Raw genomic sequence first — 21,994 nt, 5'->3', positions numbered from 1 at the left:
GTTGAATGCAAAGCGTGATAGATTCTTCAGCATTGATTCCTGCCCCCACCCCTCTTCCCCAGATTTGTTTCATGGTTGCACGGACTTCATGACATCCTCCTGCATTTTATTTTTTGAGCCAAGTTCATATATGTGTTTGATATCAGCAGTATGAACACAACTTTACAAGCGTTTAACTTACATTTAAATTTTTCTTTCAGTTTGTTCAGAGCTTTGTATGGAACTTCATGTTTCCAGCCTCCTAAAAGCAAAACAGCTGTTATTCCTCTAAAACCCAAACCCACAGGCAGGACTTTCCAGGTATCTGGAGAGTTGTGGAATTTGCCATACTCACAAGTTATTTCTGTCCAATCTTTCAAAGCAGTGAAGCATGCTATTAAGTGTGTGAATAATCCCATTAACTGAATGTTGCCCATCTTGAAACATAACTTGGTATAGATATGGAAACAAAAAAGAAAGTGTTACCTGTTTTTTAATGAAGGAAAGTTAAAGCTGTTTAGATGTTTGATGGTGTTAACAGTCTGATAAAGATGGATCTGTTGGTAAAGCGCACAATAACTTGCAGTTTCACATGACGTACTGACTTTATCTCTAGCCTATCATACAGAATATTAAATTGACTTAATACAGCACTGCCTTTAGCAATATTTGCTGTTGCCAGCTCCCAGTTCCCAAGAGTGTTCTTCAGCCAGGTCAATTCCTTGGCTTGGGTTACGTTCCCTGTCACAAATAGTTCGAGCACAGTGAAGACTGGTGGCCTAGGAATGGGAACAACTATTTGGGTCCGAAGTTTCTCAGGCTGTCTTGGTTGTTGCTGAAGGAATTCTCAGTCTGCACTTTGAACATTTTAGTCAGTGCTAAAAGGCAGTCACAGTCCTGGTGTCTTCTCTTGGAGGGTCTCCCACATCCTCATGGCTTTACTTGCCTCGGCAAGTATTTTCCATTACATCGCATTATCATACAAGTAACTGGATTTTTAATGTTGTGATGTCTCCAGGAGGCTCTGAAAGAAGAATGGATGATGCAGCTGTATCCCTTATGCTCTATCTGTTTACGTTAATGTCATGCAACAGAGTTCCCCCTGGTTGGATGAATTTTCTGTTGTGATGCATAATTTTCTAGGTTGATTTCTTAGATTTCCTTTTTTTTTTTTTTTTTTAGCAATAGGAACGGGTCACAGAAGCCGGTTGTTTGCTGGATCATAGATAAGCCACTGATTGCAGTGGTGTGAAATCCCTTAGGTGTCTTGTTCATCTGTCTTGCACATGTGCTTGTTATTAAATTGGTCACCAGATGTGGGGACATCAGATGTAGCTCAGAATTGCAGAAAATTTTGGCTCACTTGAGTATAGGTGGTATAACTGACAAATCAATAGCTATTGCAGGACGACTGGTGATGCCTTTATGGTTCTTTTCCTGTGGCATTTGTGGCCTTTTGTTGCAGGTTTAATCCTATTTACAGGGTGCTCGAAAACCCTTGTGAACTACTGCGTGTTGAGTAGGTGCTTTGTGGACTGTTCTGAACTAGCTATGTATTGCAACCTGTGACAGCAGAAGGCTGAAATTGGCAACTGAAATGACTTCTAGTTTTCTGTTGCTAACATCCCTGAAATATCCCTGCTTTATCTGAACTTTCCTGAGGAGGCATGACCTCAATACTATGCATACATTTGTGTTTAAGTGAATACATTTTTAATAGCTATTATAAATGACTATGGAAAAAAAAATTTGGGAGCATACCCTATTATGTAAAGTTGCAGAAGTCTGTAAGGAGGTCACAGAAAATGTGTTAAGAGATGTGGGTACCTCTCACAAACGGAACTCCTGTGTAAGAGGATGAAAGGGCCATTTAAACCTTTGTCAGAGCAGATAATCCTGTTTTGTACTGATACCGTGCACAGGTACAGGTGTTAGGCAGATGAAGAAGTTTCTCGCAATGGTTAAAGGACATTAGTGATTGCTCTGAAGGACAACAGAGATCTGTAGTTAGGGGAGAAGCATTGTTTTGCCTTGTGTGGGGCAGGGAGGAGGCAGAGGCAGCCTCTGTCAATTTTTAATACCTGCTCCTGTGAATTTTCATGTGAAAGGAGGCATCAGGACTTTATATAAAGCTTCCTATTTCAAGTCTGAATGAGATTAAGCATTCAGTGCGAATATCCAGAGTTCATTTGAAAAGTAATCATTAATGCAACCATGAACTGAGATAGCCAAGATGAACTCTTTCATCTAGTATTTATGAAAGGATAGTTCCGAGCTTGCCTGGATACCGAATAGAGACTTCAAGGAGATAACAGTAGTGCAGTCATGATATTATCTTAAAACAGGAAAATTGATATAAACATATATCTGAATCTAGTGAAAATAAGTACACTTTAATGTTGCTATTTTTTGTGTTCTACTGAGAAACCAACCTGTTTCTAAAACTAAAAAGCATTTTTTCTAAATTGTTAATTTAATTCCCTCCAAATACTTACGTGGCTGAGCAGATAGATTAAGAAAGTAGTAAGACGGGAAAAATGACATGCTCTATAGCCTCAGCAGCACCATAAAGCAGCACAATAAGAGCTACAGTGTCAGACAGGAAGCAACTAAAGTGTTTCATGCAATGCTGCTGGATTTGCGATACTCCAAAGGTTGTGAACTTGTAATTCTGAGGCCATTCTCAACCGCCTACGCCTTGTGATAGCATAAGGACAGAATGACGATGTGAAGAAAACACAGAGTAGCCTTTCTGATGGTGGATTGCTAGTGCAGTACTGCAAACACTTCAATACTTACCTACTCTCATCCGTATTCTGTGAGGGGCATGAGAATGTGTTTCAGATTATGTGCTGCTGTATGTACGCTGAGGCAGATTGCTGTGTTTACAGTTCAGAAAGCAGGAGGAAACTAGGTCTGTATGACCGTGTAAAATCTCAAATGGTGTAACATACTATTGTATGTGCTGTTTACTTAAAGGGCTGTTGGGAAGGTTTTCCTAAAGATCTTCTGACCTCTGTCCTTCTAGCTCTCAGAACTCCTGTACTGTGTTTCATTCAGGTTGGACACTGGAATGACACAATGTACATCAATTATATCTGTTACTCCTGAATACCAAATGGTATTGGGCCCTCTGGCCTTTGTTTGATGTCTGCTGAAAAGAGAAAGAGTTGCAATAAAGTAATTTGGGACAATGTGGATATTCACAGTTGAGGAGTTTGCCTTTTGGAACTGGAGCCACTGTGCTCAGAACATGGCAAGATCAAGGTCTTAGGAAGCATTGTTAGTATCTTAGAAGAACTGGAAAAGCTTTCCACCATTGTATGCTTCTTTCTTTCACACAAATTGTAGAAATACCTCCTGCCTTTTGTGCCCTTTCACTGTATAGAGTCTGGTATGAAATATCTCATTTTCTGATGCCTCAGCCACTTCCATGGTTGATGTACTCTGTCCAGTTGACTCATCACTGTGTATGTTTTCTTGACTTCTAATTAAATTCTGTTCTATTCTAATATTAGACCAACACTCCTTGTTATATCACCCCTCATTCTTAAGTAATTCATCCTCCAACCTCCTTACTCTGTGTGACTAATGTCTTTTTCTCAAATATTCTTAGAACATTTTAAAATACCATCTATATTATAAGCAGCACAGTAGCAATATTTCTCATTACAATTGCTTAACACTTTCTGTCATAACTCAGTGCTTTCTGTTGCTTAGGATTTTGACAAGACTTTAACCTTTTTGGCGGAATTTTCCATGCATTGATGTTTGTCTTGGTCTGAAATTTCCACTTGAGACTTGACTTTGTTGTTGTTTTGTTTGTTGAAAATATAATCAGTATTTCATAGAGAAGATACTTCTAAATCAACTTCTGTTGTTAGGTTCTCTCACAGAAAAGACAGATTAAAGTATCCTAGGAAGTGTTCGGCTGAAAAATAGGAATGATTGCCCATTAGCAGGAGATAGAGCTTGGGGAAGGGGAGTGCTCACTAAACAGGAGCAGGTCTGGGGAATGAATTTCTGCTGATTAGAAGTGAGAACTGAATCCATGAGCACTGAGAAGGAACTGGCTGCTTACCTAATATTTGGGCATTCAAGAAGTTCATCCTAAAAGCAAAAGTTAATTTATCTGGCTTTAATGGATGTTCTCTGCTTGCCTACAAATAACCACCTGAAACTTTTTTCCTTTTTGCCACTATAAAGGAAATAAGATTATTACAATTATTTCTGTTCGTAAACAGAAACAGCTTATGTTCTCCTAAAGCTTGTTTAGTTTTGCATGTGTAAGAAGTTCTGTGCTTGCTTTTCCAGTGGAAGAAAATAGAATCTGTGGATGGAAGATGTTTTGTTGCAGCTAAGCAATATTGCTGTCTGGTTTTAATCCTTCATATATGCTTGCATTCCTCATTTACACTGAATTTACTGAAATAATTTGCAATAAGAGATGAACATGCTTCAATGCCTTTGTACAGCTGAGTAAAACCACTGGGATCATACTGTTTCCAGTTCTATTATTTCCATCTCAGCTTGGTTTTACTGTTGAAATTTCAGTGTAGGGCCTCAAAAATGGATGCAGTAACAGAATTGCAGAGTGAACATTAAGATCACCAATATCCCCAGTGTAGAAGAAAAAAAGACCAAACTTGTATGGACACTGGCACATGGAAAAGATACTTGATAGTGGAGAGAGGAGCTTTTCCCCGTCATGGATAAAGGCACAATCACCAGCTGATAGCAACTGTAGTTAGACAAATTAATCCTGTTGCAGATGATGAACTTGCTACCCCTTAATTCACAAGGGGAAATAATGTATGCAGTTTACTTTGACTTCAGGGTAGTTGGCTGTGGTGTCTTGCTCTGGTCTTACAGTTGGGGAAGCTGTAGATGACTGCACTTTTCTCCACCTCTCACAGGCCTTTGGCAGAGGGGAACATAATTGCTTGCTTTACACAGAACTTCCTCTAGCAGTTTGTCATCAAGATGGTGATTGTGTCAGCTGCTCCCTGGTTTCTGCTGGTCACTGGCAGGGTGGGAAGACTATGATCTTGGTAACTAGTCAGGTGTGTGTCAGGATTTCAGATTGTCTTCATCTGAACCCAGATACCAGCAGCAGACAAGACTTGAGACAAGGTGCAGTGGTACCCTGATGTGATGGTGCAAAGGATCATTTTTGTTATATGAGGGGCTGTTGTTTCTTGTTCATGTCTGAGTGCAGACTGAGCACCATACTGGGTTGGAGAATTCTGCCCCTGACCGCCCCCTCCCCCCAAAAGTCAGACTTGAGAGGAGCCTCTACAGCCCATGTGTACAGGATAGAGCTAGACTGCATACGAGGATCTGTGTCTGTATTACCAAAGATACTGCTTGCTTTTCCAGAGGCCTTGTGGGTTGCTGATGGTTTTGCCGGTGGCACTTGATCCTGTTTTAGCTTTTGAGAGCTGAAATGCTTTAGTTAAATTATGGTCCTTGGGATCAATACAGCAATGTCTGGGTAGTGCTTGAGAGCCTGTGGTATATTAATGATCTAACTGGACTTTAAATTTCATAAAACTCAGCTTCAGTTCTTGTAGTTGATACAAAATAGAGCAGCCTGCCTGTCCTTTTTCAGCCCACTCATAGGGTTCTGGATAGGCGCAGTAACCTGGTGTGATATAAAAGCCTGAAGCTTAGTCTACATTTACATTTGCTATGTAACATACTGATGTAGGAGTCTCCTTGCAACATTTTTGCGGCTGCAGATGTTGTTAGCAGAGATCTATACAAATTACAAAGTAAATACGCTACCTCTAGAACAAGCATGTTTTTTAAACTGTAAACTGTTTTTTTAATCTGTGTAAGATACACTGGAGTTTCTCTTAATGAAACTTGTTATAATGCTTTAACCTAACAAAATGAAACTACTATGTTGAAAGTAGCGTATGACTGGTTTCAACTTTTCCCTGAATTGCTAGGAAGTTCCAAAGGAAGAAAATCATTGTGCCCCTGAGAGAAAAGGACAACTAATTTTATCATTTAATTCAGGGGAAGCATTATCAGTGAACTGAGAGAACACACCTGAAAAACTTCCAGTGATCAGAGTAAAAACTACCACTGCTGGCAGATTTCCAAGGGAAATGCATATACTTCTCATGTATTCAAATCTGTGAAGTTAGTTTCCGGTTTTTTGAGATGCATTGTCAGCTTAAACTCTGCAAACCAGCAGCGCTCACCTGGGTCTCCTTCAAGACAATTTAACAGCACCCGAAGGAAAAGGAAGGTGTTCAGATTTCGGAAGGTTTGCGTTATGGGATGTGTTAAGAAAACCGTCAGCTGTCATATTTGGGCGATGTGACCAGTACCGCCTACTCCCAGCCCCTCTATGGGATATGCCTGTACTGACTGACAAGGGGAGAAGTGCGCGTGTTTAAGCTGTCTTGCTTCACTTGATGGTATTTTCCTCAGAGTCACGTAATTTGGCTTATGACTTGGTGACTTGAGTTGAGTTCTGGAGAGGAGATTGAGGCTTGGCTGTAGTGCATCTGTAACTCAAGGTCATTGCAGGCTTCCTTCTAGGTTGGAAAGTGGGTTGCTGCTTTGCGTTAAAACAGAGTTGAGAACATAGTGTTATGCTGTGTGTATATAACATTTTTAATTGGGAGTCCAGAAAGGGACAGCTTTTCATCACTTACCTGCAGAGATTTCATTAAGAAAATAAAGCTGTCACTTAGTATGATTTCATATTTTTTTTTTTTTTAATATTGGGAACTGAAGGTAAAAGGATTGTTTTATGGATGTTACCCATATTGGAGAGTGGACTTCTGGGTGTCAGTCCCGCTGCAGTGAACCTGGTAGAATATGTGGAGGGAAGGATGATCCATACACTGCTGATTTAATTTAGTTACTTGCCTTGGCCAACATGTGATTCCTGTGAAAAGAAACTGGTGCAATTCCAATGCTTAATGACAGCTGTAGTGGTCCTGACTAACCGGTTTCTGTCCTGAGGGCTGTTACTTTGCTCATGGGAGCTGTGACAGAAGATAACTTTTATCAGGAAAACATAAACAGTATGTTAAATACAGGACGTGTGATGGATGTCTCAATGACAAAGACTGGGAATAGAGAAGAATCTTTTATGTTTCAGAATAAGCTGTTTTGTGTGCTTCTGTAAGCTAAAAATATGCCCTTTGTATAACTAAAGTATATATTTTGTGCAGAATGTCCAGGTTAAGCCCCTTTACTGACGTGGTTTCATTTATAGCCCAGGTCACCCTACAGCTGTTGTTCTGCCAGAAAACACGTTAATGAGGTTTGAGTAATGCATAGAAGTAGATCGTAATATGTCTTCAGCTAGTTTTAATTTTTTTCTTCTGTTTCCATAAGTAGTTTTCACTAGGTTTTTGGAGGTTTAGATAAGATGTATTACGAAGTGTTCTAGTTGTCAGTTGGTATCCAGATGTTCCTGGAACCTGGTAAATATGTAATCTTGAAATGTCTTTTGTGTTTAGATACTGGCAAGGTATTCACCTGGGGCAGAGCGGACTATGGGCAACTTGGAAGGCATGTAGTGGTTCCCGATGGGCAGGAGGCATGCACAGCATCTGAACAGCACTTGGAGCTGTTGGGTAACGTCCCTGTTTCAGTGCCTTGCCTAAATGGAGCATCTCAGGTAAAGATGAAAATTACTGCTTTTTTCCCAGGGTGGTGGGTTTTTTTGTGTGTGTACGTGTGCATTAAAACAATCAGTACAATTTCCTAATAGAACACTTTCAAATGCTGCAGTACAAGCCCTTGCTGCTCTTCCTGTGAGCTCATAATATGATTAATTTTTTTCAAATTTCTTAAAAGGCTTTTGCATTCAGGAACTGATTTTTCATTGGTGGAACCAGACTTACCATTAGCAGTAGCTGCCAAGTTCTCTCAGCTCCCAGCGTGTGCAAGAGATTGTTTCATCTGCAATACAGCCTAACGTATGAGGTGGCACCCCGTCCAGCTGCAGCACTACTTTGTCTGAAGCCCTGTGTAACAGTTTAGCCAGTGGCCTTTCTCTAGCTGGTCAGTGCTACAGACTCTCGCTCAGGGTCTCTAAGCATATAAAGAGTATTTCTCTACCTTATAACATCCTTGAGTGGTGTTGAAGGTTTTTTCATATGGCTAATTTGATACAAAATTATTTATCCTCAACCGTAAAGATGATCAGAAAGAAAACTTCACTCAGGTTTGCTGTAGTCTAACAGAACATGCAACCTGTACTACCTGTACAAGCAGTTTTCTTGGCTTTTTAGTGGCTATAGCAGCACAGGGCACTTGGCTGGCAATGTGTGGGTCCCAGCTGAGCAGATAACCAGATGAAAGGTATGCATCTCCCTGGGGTGTAGCTGGCTGGTAGCTTCCAGTCAAAGTGGAAGTATAAGCTGACAGCTTCAGCTGCAATGTCCGTACTGCACCTCTGCCTCCTGGTAGTCTCCCATGGTGAGACTTTTGTTAGAAGAGTTAGCCTCTGCCCTTTCTTGCTGTCAGTGTTCTGTGGTTGTGCACGCTCACAGCTGTGAAGTGGAGCATCAGAGCCCAGGATGCTGCACTGAAGAATAATTTGTTTAGTCAGTGTTGACTCCACTGAGCCTCAAACAGCTTTCTTAGTAATTTTGAAATGGGTGCCCCTGCTTTTGTTGTTAGATATCTATAGAGAACACCATTGTTGAATCTGTTTCATGCTGTTTTTCCATCTGTGCTTTGGGCAATGCTTCAAGTACGTAATTTTGTTTTTTCTTGTACAGTACAAAGCTAAGGCAGCTGTAGATTTTGCACAGGGGAACTTATGCTTGGCAGAATGAGTGATCCATGAAAGTGAAGGGATGCATTCAGAGAGATTCCTTGAAAAGGAAGAGGAAACAATCTTTTTGTTCTGCTGCCCTCAGCACTGTTTCCCCCTTATAGACCTATGAGAGACCTGGTTTGAGTGATTAGCGATGGCAGTGTCCTGGAGCAGACATCGTTCTTTGCAGAGCTAACAAGAAGATGATTTAAGAAGATTGTGATCAACAGCTAGCACCTTTTGTACCCTAAGAGGAGCTGTGTTGATGAGAAAAGGAAAAAGCAGATAAGAGCCTAAATTGCTTCACTTTCAAGATTACAAAATAATGCCGGAGCTAGATTTTAGACTTAAACATGCATTAAACTGCAGTATGTAGGCTATGTAGAGTGCAAGCTGTTTTTTGTTTACACACAAGCTATCCCTTTTTCCATTTGTTGTCATGTGGAGACAAGGTTTGATTTGAGAGCTCAATTAAAAGGAATGTAAAGAAGATGAGTTCTTTTCCATGTTTCCCTTGAATTAACAATTCCAATTTACATGTTCAATGCAGAGAGCCAGTGTAACAGTTAAGGATTACAACTAATGATTTTTATCTATGGTCTATTTTTGTAAATTGCTTTTCATGATTCAGCTGAATTTTTGGCAAAGTTGTGGTCTGCTGATTGCCTCTGCACTTCAGTTAATATTGTTAAAACCAGAGCTGAGAAACTAATCTAAGGATTAGAGGACAGTGTAAAAGACACACTAGTTTACCTCAAGGACAGCACAGTAGATTTAACTTCCTGTGCTGCTCCTTGTGTCCATGCCCATGATTTACCTGCTTTCTCCACCAAAGACCAGGGATTCTCCTTTCTTTGTGCTGAAATAGATACGTCTGTGTCTGTCTATTACTCAAAAACCTGATTTTGGAAGTGTTGAGTGATCCATTGTGAATTTGATTTATTTCCCAAACACTTTTGGAAACGTTGACCTTGAGAAACGTGAGCACTTCTTTCTTTCAACTGGAAGAGTGGAAGAACAAAAGCCTGAGCTTTAGATAATTGCCTACTAATCTGAGTATGTCTTCCTGGCAGTTTTAAAAGGGTGCAGGGACATCAGGTTCCTGGAGTCTCATGTGTTTAAACTTTTTGAATTATGTGACTGCAGGTCTATTTATTATTTTCTTCTCAGTGCTTTGGTGCATAACCACCATGGAATAGGATGAGGCACTGAAAAGGAACTTTAGGCTGTAGCTGAAGTCAGTTGTGCAAGACATTATGCATGCAGTGCTCTTGTGTTGTGGGGCGTCCTTGATTGGACCTCTTCAGAACATCTGACTCATGTGCTGCCTGATGCGCATTCATATCCACTGCTCTTCAGATGAAAGGACAATTAAATACAAATGGCCTGAAAGATGATGAGCCTCGGTATTTAGCAAATGCTACAAAGACCTGGTTTAATGTTTCCTCCTTGTCAAAAATGCTTTTCCAGTCCGTTTGATATTTTTGTTTTTAATAGCTATTTTTTTACTGTTTGTGGTATGTTCAGCATGTCATTCACGTTGCAGCAAACATTTGCTGCAGCAATAAACAAGTGAGAAGTCACTGTGCAGTGCTGAATGTTTCTTGCTAAACGGGATGGAAGGGCGGGCTACAGTCGTTCTGGATATGCAGCACTGCTCATGTGGAGCCATGTTTTCATCATATCCTTTCTCTACTTAAAACAGGCTGTGCTAGATTACGGTTTTCTCAGGAGGGATCTCTGAAATTACAGTTAGGAAATAAAAATATCTGTGCCACACTGACAGTTTTTGGTTTTCTTGGGCTTAATTCCTTCCTCAGTTTTACCATCACCCAGCTTAAATCTTGATGATGGATCTAGAGGCCAATTGTTTCAGGGAATTGAAAATAACTGATGGACTTGTGATGACCTGTATCTGCTGTGTTTATCCCGATCCTATTGTGGCCTGTAATTCCAGAGTGTATGTTTGTCCCAGCATGTATGTTTGTCCTGTGCAATACAGACTGGCTTGGATCCTTTGCATGGTTCTTTTTTCAGGGAATGCCATCATGAATACACATGTTCTCATGGCCCTTTGACTGCAAGGTATGCTGCTGCTTTTTTCCATGGTGGTTACAGTAACATCACTGTTACCGCTTTTGTTTAAACGTTGCAAAGATAGCTTTGTTTTTAGTATATTCTTGGGTTTCCCCCCCCTCCCCCGTGTTGCAAAATATTAAGCATCTACCTACAAGACAAATCTATCTGCTATGATGATATAGTTGATTGTTATATGTCTGATAGGCTGAAGTATAAGCATTGTTACTACCTTACCATATAGACACAATAATGGAAATTATTGTGTTGAAATGTTGAAAATGGAACCTTTTGGATTAAAAAAAATTGTGATTGTTTTTATATTTTTTGACTTGGTGAAAATTGTTAGAGGCCTCTTTGTAAGTAAAGCTGTCATTGGGACTTTAAAGGGTATTTAAAGAAATTACCTGATAGTATTAAAACTCGTAACTGCCACAGAAACAGATGTGGGCCCTGGAAAAGTTTATAGTAAAAGGTGGTTTTTACTTAGCAATACTTACAGCTGACAATGAAAACAAGCAGGGCATGGGAGTGGAAATGGAGAAATGACATAGCTTCAGCTGCAACAGCAAGGCAGCTGTAAAGCTGAGAAGACAACCCACATGCTACATATTCCACTCCAGCCCTTTACTCATTAAGCTTTCTCTCTTGTGATATGGTGAGAAGTGAAAGTTACCTGATATCTGCATGCTCCAGACAGGTCGGCTTACTAGTTGTGTTATATTTCAGTTAGTACGTGTGGCTTTCCCTGGATGTTTAATGTTGTTACATCTGTCCATCTAGTGATCCTTCATGAGGAGAGACCCCCATAGAAGGAGAGGTTAAAGGCCAACTCATTTTTTACTCAGGGGTTTCTGAGGTCCTTCTGGACCAATTAGTTAAAAATATTCTCATTTTAAGTTGAAGTGATGTGGAGTTTCTTGCTTGGTAAGCAAGTAGTGCAGTGGAGGTTTTTTTGTCATGAGTTGGTGTCTTTAACAAGTTGGTCTTGATCTGTGTTCTTTGAGAAATGGCATCGTTGAATTTTCCTTCGTTGGTGCAGGTTGGTTTTGTTACGCTGTTTTAGAGATGCAGGGATAAAAATGGTAATGTAGAGATGGCCCTTTAATATTCTTGCAAGAGTGGTAATCAAGTTCTTGGCTTATCAAGTCATTTTAAGTGACAGTCAGGAAAAATAAAGGGCATGGAGAAGTGGGTTCTGGGTAAAACTCTGTGCAAATGAGAATTTGCAATTAAGGATGAAAATAGAGGCCAAATTGTTGAAATAATCACTGGGGGGAAAAAACCCAAACAGGATGTATTAGAATAAAACTGCAGTCTGCATACAAAATACATAAAGTCAGTGTTAGATGAGGTGCGTTTGTGTGATCTGCACGCCCTGTGTAGGAGAGTAACACTGATCTTGGCAATACTGCAAGAAGATTGAGAGGAGTTTACAGTTATATTGCAGGCAATGAGGAGGCAGGATTTGCTACTTAGATCAGTTGGTTCTCCCTGTCGTTCTCGGAGCAAGAAGCTGAGAGCCGTAACAAACTTGAATTTCAAATGCAACGTTTTGGCTAGGTAGCCGTTCTGTTTGTTCTGTGCTTTTCTTATCCCATTAAGACATGACCACGGCTTGTAAAGACTATCTTACGGCCTGGATAGAGAGATTCTGGAAATTAGGAATACCATGTGTTAAGCAACGGAAGTTACTCGGGAAATATTAGGCTGCTCCATGAAAACCATAACCTAGCTGTAATTTTGTGGTAAATGATTTGGTGAAGTGAAGCTCAACTATTTAACACTAGGTGAAAGGGCGGGGATCTTTGCTTTCCTCTTCTCCTTGTGGTTATAAGCAGAGCCTAGATCACCCAATGTCTAGGTGTGTAATTTTTGGCAAGCATAGAGGAGATGATGTTGGTTCCCAGCACCTATACCTATTTCTTTGCTGCTGGCATTGCAGAAGGGGAAATGGGAAATCAAATTCACACCAAGCAAATAACAAAGGAGAGCTCCTGCACTGCCTTTGCATGCCAGACAACATGTGATGTGTGACTACAAGCTAGAGGTTTTCCAATTATCACTTTTGCAGATGAGGGCTGGCTTAAAATGACCAAAATTGCTCTGCTGGGGTTGTGCTGTAGCACTGAGGTGGCAGCCAGGGGTCAGGCTGCTTCGTAGTCTGTATGGGAGACCAGCAAAGGTTGATGTGCCTCCAGCATGGGTGAAGTAGGAGAGGACTGACATGGCATCAAGTCAGGAGTCGGTGACCCACCCAGCACGTGATGGATGGGATGTTAGAAATGTGAGTGTGGGCAAAGCCTTAATCTGCATAATTCATAAATTCATTTTCCACCTGATAGTGTGTTGCAGTTCGAATTCCAAATTAATCCTTCACTAAAACTACTTGCAGCAGTAGCCATAGCTTGTGCAGGTGTGCATCAGCTGACCAAATTGGCAACTGTGTTTAATGAGTCTGTTAGTAGAAAAATGACTAAGTTAGCTTGTTTGTGACTCTGACCTGCATATGCTCATGCTATGTTCCTTAAATTAAAAATACTGACCGGGTCCCATTCTTCTGCATGGCTTGTTCTAATAACAGTGTACCATGACTGCAACTCACCCTGAACTCAGAGACAACTTCTAATCCAGCTCAGTACTCCTCTGAAATATTTCTTTGCACCAACAAATGCCATGAACATTCACTGGTGTCATTCACATGCATGATGTAGTTAATGCCTGCTAATTATCTGTGGGAAATGCTGCAAAATAACTAAAAAAATGTACTTGGTGTTAAGGCAAATTCTGTGTGAACAGCCACCTTGTAAGGTGACCACCATTAGTGCAGAAATCCAGTTCAGCCTCACGGACATTGTTTCGGTTCCCTTGTTTATCCATGAGGAGTCTAAACAGAAAGGCTTCAATGTAAAATGTAAAAGGTATCTGTCCTACTTTAAGGTCAGCCAAGCCTAACCCAGGGGTATGTTCCAAATCCAAGTGAAAATATGGTTGGAAGCAAGAAGCTGGTGGAAAAGGCCCTAAAGCATGCAGGTTTTCATTCTCAATTTGTCATTAGAACAGTTAGAGAGAAGGGATGAACAAATCAATGCAGGCTAGAATGAGAGAAAATCAATAAGAAACTGCAGTGAACTGGAACAAAGCTATCAATTTACCACATTCTCTGCAAAAAAATCTCATCTGTACCTCCTCTTATGGATGGAAAAATAATGCAACAATGATGATTTGGGGCAAGATTGTTTTTTACCTGGCTCACCCTGGAACTTCAGCTCGATAAAGTTCTGGTTACACATTTTGGTGTAAGCGCTACTTATGTTTCCTTTTTCTGTTGTGTTGCTGAATTTTATTGGCAGGTTCTGTTACAGTGGAATCTTAAAAGAAGAAAAGTAGTCGAGGAGAAATACATTATTTGTTACCCCCGTAGGAATTTGACGGAATACTCTAAGTAATTGTTTACTTTTGGGTATTAGTAGAAGTGACTTAATTAGTGCTTCATTGTTTTGCTGTCAACTTTTTTTAAGAAGAGTGTTACTCCTTAATAGGTAGTATGCTTGATGTAGTTGGGAAATTCACTGGGCTCCTGAGTAGCATACTACAGATACATGAGGTGGGAGAGATCTTTGTGGTTCCAACGCTGCCTGTTTGAGTTGTTCCACTGGGCCTTTCAAACTCATTTGTCACTGTGGGGCCATAAACTCACCAAGGCAGTGCTGTTCTGGCCAGCACACAGACTGCTTCTCCCTGCTTTTAATTTAAAGAGTCTGGATTTGCCTTGAACTTGGGTTATGCTTGTAGTTTTATGCTAGTGATGGTGTTTGTTTTCATTTGTCTGATCTTTCCAGCTTTCACTTATCAGTGAGTTATTTAAGCTGTGAGCTCTGCCAGTCTTTCTGGCCTTTGTGCTTATGTTGTAAGTTACTGTAAAGCTACTGTTTAACAGAAGATTTGGAAAAGAGAGAAAATCATGTTTCTGCTGTGATGCTTAAAAGTTGTTGCTATGCCATGGCACACACCAAGTTTCAGAGACTGAGTTACTGGGTCGCCTCCTAAATGACAGGTACCTGTTTGTCCTCCTGCCTGACAGCTCATCTCCTTTGTCTGTTGGCTGCCTTGCCTCCTGATTTAAACTGAGGTTGTCAAAGGTAGAAGCTACCTCTGAACTCTGTGTCTGTTTTCTATGTGGTCTAACATCACCTGTGCCTTTGCCCCAGCATTCCACCAACAGAACTTGTTCATGAAAGGGGGAGGAAAAGAAAAAGTAAAAATGGTGAATCTGATCCTTTGAGGACAAAAATGCTGAACTGTCTCCTGTTTTAAAACCTGCCTAAGGGTCTATTCTTAGTCTCCTGGCAGTTGATTGCTGAGGGCTCTGTAAATTCAGTGGATATTGTGTATAATCACATACCAGCAAAGATTACCAAGACCTATGCTCCTGTTGATGTCTTTCAGATTTTTATTTTGATCATAGAAAAAGCAAATAAAAACTCCATAAAGAATTTTTTTTCATTATCAGGGAGAAAAAGATTTTGATAGTTCCTTAGAGGTATGGTTCTGAAAATGTCACCTCCTACATGTTGCTACTTTAGCTCCCATTTTCCCATTCCTCCTCCTCTTCCCAGGTGTAGAGTGAGAGTAAACAGTCCCTTCCTTGGTATCAAGTGCTTAGGGAGCCAGTAAGGAGTTCTTACGGTGTGATGGTTTTTCCAGCACATTGTTTGACATACTGTTTGTGCTCTTAAGTGTTAAATTAACAAGCATTAAATAACCAGTTTTCCTAGTGGTAATGGCTTCAGTGGAAATCCCTTTTGTCCAGTTTTTTTAAGTTGCAAAGGTCTACCTGCAGCTTCTGCTGTTAGTTGACTTCATACTTTGAAAGTGTGAACCCATTCAAAGCCTTAAAACTCTGAGACCTTGGTTTATTTCTCTAGAAAGAAAAAGAGGAAAAAAAAACCCCAAAAAGCTAGCCAGGCTCAGTGGGAACTCACAAGAGACTGGTGGGGGAAGGGGGAATGAAAACCATCTAAAAAAACTTGATCTGACAGATTCCAGCCACTTTAATCCAGACAGAGATACTATGGTGTCTAACACTTGATTAAGTGCTGTGGCAGGATACCTTGCAGGTGTATATAACTGTGCAATTCCTTTATTGCTTTTGTATATGCCAAGACGAGGTACTTGGGTGTTTTTAAGTTCTTTGTTCTCTGTAAAGATGCAAGCATAGGATATGACTTAAAATTATTGAATCTTACTTCCTTCTCTTGTCTTCTCTGTTTGGTCCCCTATTTTGATTTTTCATGGTTTTCTGGTGTGGTTGATTTCTGCTGCTGCTTTTTTTTTTTATTTTGTGTCTGAATGGAGGAAAACCCTTTTTCTTTGATTGTTTTGGGAAAGGGTTTTTGACTTCAATGCACAAAAATAAATTCCAGAAATAGCAAACAGTTGATTTTTTTTTTTCATTGACTTCTTGATCTGTTCCTGCTCCCTTTTTAGCATTTAACCACTACAAAGAAAAGATGAAGGTATCCTGATTTTCCTAAAGGTGCGTTACTCACTGTGGTAATGCAGCTAAAAAGAAAAAAGGAGCAGCCAATGTTTGAGCAAATAGCTGTGTATTTATAAAAATATAGACAATAATTGGCCTACAGTTATAAAAAAACCTTTATGGATTTTGGGAGTGAAGTTACAAGGAGGATGTTTTTGAGGAAATAAGAATGGGAAGTGAGATAGAAAGCATGACACAGTTTTTAATTACTGTAGCTGTTTCAAATTCTTGGTTTAAATGCATTTCTTCCTTACTGTGAAAACTGCATAGAGAGATGACTCTTCTCGTCCAGTGCATGTCAGTGAAGTCTTTGCAGTTCGCTCAGTGGATTGAATCATTGAGGCTGCTGCAGTACAGGGAACTACAGGCCTGTCAGCCTGACCTCAGTGCCAGGGAAGGTTCTGGAGCAGGCCATCCTGAGCACCATCACGTGGCACGTGCAGGACAGCCGGGGGGTCAGGCCCAGCCAGCACGGGTTTAGGAAAGGCAGTTCCTCCTTGAGGAACCTGATCTCCTTCTATGCCAAGGTGACCTGCCCAGTGGACGAGGGAAAGGCTGTGGATGTTGCCTGTCTGGACCTTAGTAAAGCCTTCGGCACCGTCTCCCACAGCATCTCCTGGAGAAACCGGCTGCCCACGGCTGGGAGGGGTGTGCTCTGCGCTGGGTTGGAAGCTGGCTGGACACCGAGCCCAGAGCGCGGCGGGGAATGGAGTTACACCCCGCTGGCACCGGGCACAAGCGGTGTCCCCAGGGCTCGGTGCTGGGGCCGGTCCTGCTTAATGCCTTTATCGATGATCTGGGCGAGGGGATCGAGTGCTCCCTCGGTACCTTTGCGGATGACACCGAGCTGGGGGGTTGTTGATCTGCCGGAGGGCAGGCAGGCTCTGCAGGGGGGTCTGGGCAGGCTGGGCCAATGGGCCAAGGCCAATTTTATGGGGTTCAACCAGGAGCAGTGCCGGGTCCTGCTTTTGGGTCACAACAACCTCATGCAACGCAACGGGCTTGGGGCAGAGTGGCTGGGAAGCACCAGGGGGTGCTGGTTGATGGCTGGCTGAACATGAGCCAGCAGCATGCTGAGGTGGCCAACAGCACCCTGGCTTGTAACAGAAGTAGTGTGGTCAGCAGGACAAGGGCAGTGATTGTCCTCCTGTAGTTGGCACTGGTGAGGCTACACCTTGAATATTCTGTTTGATTTTTGGGCCCCTCACTTCAAGAGGGACGTACAGGTGCTGGAGCATGTCCAGAGAAGGGCAATGGAGCAGGTGAAGGGTCTAGAGAACAAGTGGTATAAAGGGTGACTGAGGGAACTGGGGTTGTTGGGTCTGGAGGAGGCTCAGGGGGGACGTTATTGCTCCCTACAGCTATGTGACAGGAGGCTGCAGGCAGGTGGGGGTCAGTCTTTTCTCCCAAGTCACAAGCGACGGGACAAGAGGAAACAACCTCAAGTTACACCAGGGAGGTTTAGGCTGGTTATTAGGAAAATAATTTTCACTGAAAGGGGCGGTCAAGCACTGGAACAGGCTGCCCAGGGAGTTTTTTCACCATCCCTGGAGTTTTTTCAAAAACTGTGTAGATGCAGTGCTGAGGGATATGGTGTAGGGATGGACTTAACAGCCCTGGGTTAACGGTTGGACTTGATGATCTCAGTTGTCTTTTCCATCCTAAATGATTCTATGATTCTGTGATGCCATGCAAGCAGAAGCTTTTCACCTGGCTACAAGCACGCTATCAAGCAACATTTGTGGCACTATATGAGCCTTTAAGCCCTGCTATTTGCCTTTACCTGGCAGGAAGAGTAGTTTGGCCTCCGCCGTTGTACTTGAGATGCCAAGTTCAACACATCAGACTGGTGAGCAATGTTCTGTAGTTGCTTTCATGCTATCAGAATGCCTTGAAAACTCAGTGGATGAGAAATGTAAGTGAAATTAATGTGTTTGCTGGAAGGCAGAGGTATCACCTTGATTCTTCATCTTCTGTGGTTGTCAAATAAATGCACAAGCTGTGCAAAATATCTGGTCCAGTTTGCAGTTTAGCATACAGCCATGGTTCGTGACGGTGCTTTGGGGCCTGCACAAAGGTACAAGTGGTAGAAGTGTTTCTGAATTGGAAGTCTGGAAAGCTCTACAGTTATTTCGCATGCTGACTGGTGGCAGCTTGGTCAGATACACAGGATTCATGCACTGTGTTACTGCAATTTATCACTGATGGCACTGAGACTACCTGGCTTAATATACTGTGTGATCTGTGATGGATTCTGCTGTGGATTTTTAAGGCAAATCTTTCTTAGCACCTTACATTTAAAAAAGTTGGCAAATTATTTTCACCTTAAGTGGTCTGTCTTGAATATTGGTATGAAGAACTGATTTGGGTCCGAAGCCTTTGTTGTACCCTACCCTTTGTTTCAAGTTCTTGAATGGATTGTTGGACAAGGACAGCATTTATTAAAACAATTCTTATTTCCAATGCTGATATGGGTATTTGAGAGTATAAGTCTTAGTATCAGTGATTTTACAATGAGCTAGTAGGTGTCAACTTGTCTTTTAAAAATTTAAATTTGTCATTTTGAAAGGATTACTTGGTACCTGCATGCAAGTTTCCTAAGAATACACAGACTGATTTTTGGTTCACAGTGAATCTAATGTTTTCATTGGGAATGCAAGTCACAGGTTGTAGTGGGAGGGGATGTTGTCAGTCTTCAGAAAACAAAAATTCATGATCTTACCTTTTGCTGTTTTATGGCACCTGTTGTGGTTACTTTCTTCTGTTTTTAAAGAATGCGAAATATTTCGTTGTTATTACACCATGTGGAAATAGAAGTAACTTCAATTAAATGTGAAAATGGAAATCTGAGATGACAGTCACTTTTTAAGTTTCACTGCATATCTCCAACACTTCTTCCTATTTGATATTGCTGATTCTACTCAGTATTTGTGTGTGGAACCTCCATTACACAGTGTTTGAGGCTAAGAAAAATGGAGACTTGTAGAAATGCATTTACATGGTCAGGTGTAAGACTTCCCATGGAGCTTTTTTTTTGTTCAGTTTAGATACTAGATCAAACCCTCTAAAAATACAATGTTGAGGTTTGCAGCTTCAGAAAATGAGAGAATACTAGGAACAGAGTAATAGAAGGTGCCCTTTTGGTTCAGCAGTTGGCATTGTCTTACAGGATTAGTTTGCTGTCTCTGGTTTTCCTTGCCACAGCAAGTCTGAAATCCAGAGTGCTTGGAGGGGCATGAAAAGGAAAATGCTTGTATCTTTTTACTTAAAAAGATTAAGATGGAATTTGTGAATTACAGTGATGCTATTAAATTATCTTAAGATACAATTGTTTTAGCTTAGCTGAGAAGCTGTTCAGAAATACGAAATAGGCTATGATGTAAATTTAATGTCTTTCGTGTTGGAGAGATAACGTGTCCCACCCCCACCTCCTCAACAAATGAGGACAGTAAAGTATCCTGTTTGCTTTTCTGCGTGGTACCTGGAGACATCTGCCATGTCTTGTGGCCAAATGAGTTAGGAGTGCACCAAGACTGACGGTGTTCAGGGTCTTTAAAGATGACTGGTTTTGCGTGCGAGGCCTCCATTTGCAGTCAGATTGGCAGAAAGCCAGTGAGAAAAGAGCATTTATTCACTTATGTTGAGTTCGTGCTCAGCTTGACATGCCACAGAGGTCTAATGAAGTAATTTTATCTGAGGACTTCAAATTTAGTAATGCTAAGTACGTGAGGGACTACTGACGTACCACTACTGAAATTAAATGTATGTTCTAGATTGCTCTTTCAACCTTTTTTTTCCCCTTTACTCTTCCCTTTACTATTTACTTACTGACAGCTCCTTTTAGATACCTGTGTTACTACATGGATTTCAAATTATGCTGCTGCTTACTGTCTTTTTGGCAACAGGTAACATGCTTCAGAAACGTCTCTTCGCATTCAGTGAGACTGCATGTGCTTTCTCTTTGAGTCCTCTGACTGACAGAAACACTTTGCTTTTTCTTTTGTTATTATGGGTGTAAGCACTCTGTTTTGATAAGCTTGAGAAATCAGAACCAAATTCTGAAATCCTTTTATTCATGTTAGATAAATGCAATTCGCTGTGATACACTAGTATTGTAAGCTTATACATTTGCTGAGAGAAATGTATAATATACCAAATAATACTCATGCTTGGAATCCATCTACCTTTCTTATTTTCTTTTGTATTCAGTACTATATCTTGGCTATTATTCAGGGAGAAAAATAATCAAAAATGATTAAAACACTTGGAATGATGATGCTAAATTAGTCATGTTTGTGCTAACAAAAATGAATCTCTGAATTTTGGATTTGCTGTTCAGTGAGGCTATTTTAATGTTGTTCACTTAGAAATTTTTAATTAATGGTAAAACAGATGTTAGAAGTAGTAAAATTACAGATGTTGTGCTTGTGGTGTTATATGTAATTTAGATATACCTAGGTATAATTGAAGAGGAGTACTTTAATTTTAGAGAACTGGTATTGGAAAACCCATGGTTGTTATATTTGTTGGAGTTGCGCCTCCCAACAATTCAGGTAATTCGCTTTCACTCCTCATTTATTTAACAAGTATCTCTCATGCAGGACCATAATCATTACACGTGCCTTAGCTAAAGCTTCCTGGTGAGATACTTGGCTTCTGTGCTCTTTACCCTGTTTCTTTCTCTTGCTGTCTTGCCCAAGAGAGTTGTTCTTGCGTAGACCTATTGAAAGCCATCTGGTGTGACTGCTGGGATGCCAGTGCTGCACACCTAAACAAGCCTGTCACACTGTTCACGTTTGTCGTAGCGCTGGACCTGCGTCTGTGAGAGATGGTCTGCAGAGACAGCTTTGTTACCTGTTTTTAAAATGTGTGTTTGGTCATAAACTTTTGAGTACTTCGTTGCGTTATTTCTCAGAGAAAAGACTTCCTCCAAACTCTGGGGAAAAGGAGTGCTCACGTGGCTATAAGCAGGTGTCCTTAGCATTTGAATGTTCTTTAAGGTCTGTAGCCAGTTCGGACCTTCTTGGGGATAGCATTTGGGCCTGCTAGTCACTATTTCAAGGACACTGGTTTTTTTCTGTGTATTATTCATCCTCCTGGTTTTGGAGAGAAGAAACTTCTGAACTGCAGAAACCTGAAGGTATGGCTTTTTATCCATCCTTTTTTTTTCATTTAAGGACAATACCTCAAGGTGAGATGCAGTAGCGCTTTATTTCCCCTGGATCAGTGTCAAACTTTTTAGCTGAATTTTGGAGCTGACCTGCCTGATCTTTAAATAATCTTTTCCTTCCCTTGGCAATGTAGCAGCACACTTCCCCCACTCCCCCCACCAGCAGATTCTGTTGCCAGAGTTGCTGAAATGAGTAAAAGACTTAGTGGTCAATAGTTGTCTTCTACACCACCTTCTCAAGAAAAAATCCAAATGTTTCTCTCCAGTCTTTCTGTCTGAAGTAAGGCTCTTCAAATCTGGCATTACTGGATGGAGATGTGTGAGGAATTGAAGACCAGCACATTGCCAATCATAGCAAGGCAAACTCCATGATCCTGGGAGAGCAAAAGGAATGCACCAGTGGTTTTAGATGACTATACAAAATTATTTTATT

At 41.0% G+C, this 21,994-nt stretch overlaps 1 protein-coding gene across 1 annotated transcript in view; it reads left to right on the top strand.

Annotated features, from left to right (window-relative positions):
- Nucleotides 1-21,994, top strand: part of SERGEF (secretion regulating guanine nucleotide exchange factor) — a 156,962-nt gene that overhangs the window by 28,693 nt on the left and 106,275 nt on the right. Inside the window, 1 exon segment of the mRNA XM_080405566.1 lies at nt 7,467-7,627. Coding sequence (XP_080261692.1) covers nt 7,467-7,627 — 161 coding nt within the window.

Source organism: Falco punctatus, assembly GCF_963210335.1.
Source record: "Falco punctatus genome assembly, chromosome: 10".
Taxonomy (NCBI): Eukaryota; Metazoa; Chordata; class Aves; order Falconiformes; family Falconidae; genus Falco; species Falco punctatus.
The sequence above is the reverse complement of the archived record's forward strand: the minus strand, read 5'-3'. Positions and strand labels throughout refer to the sequence as shown.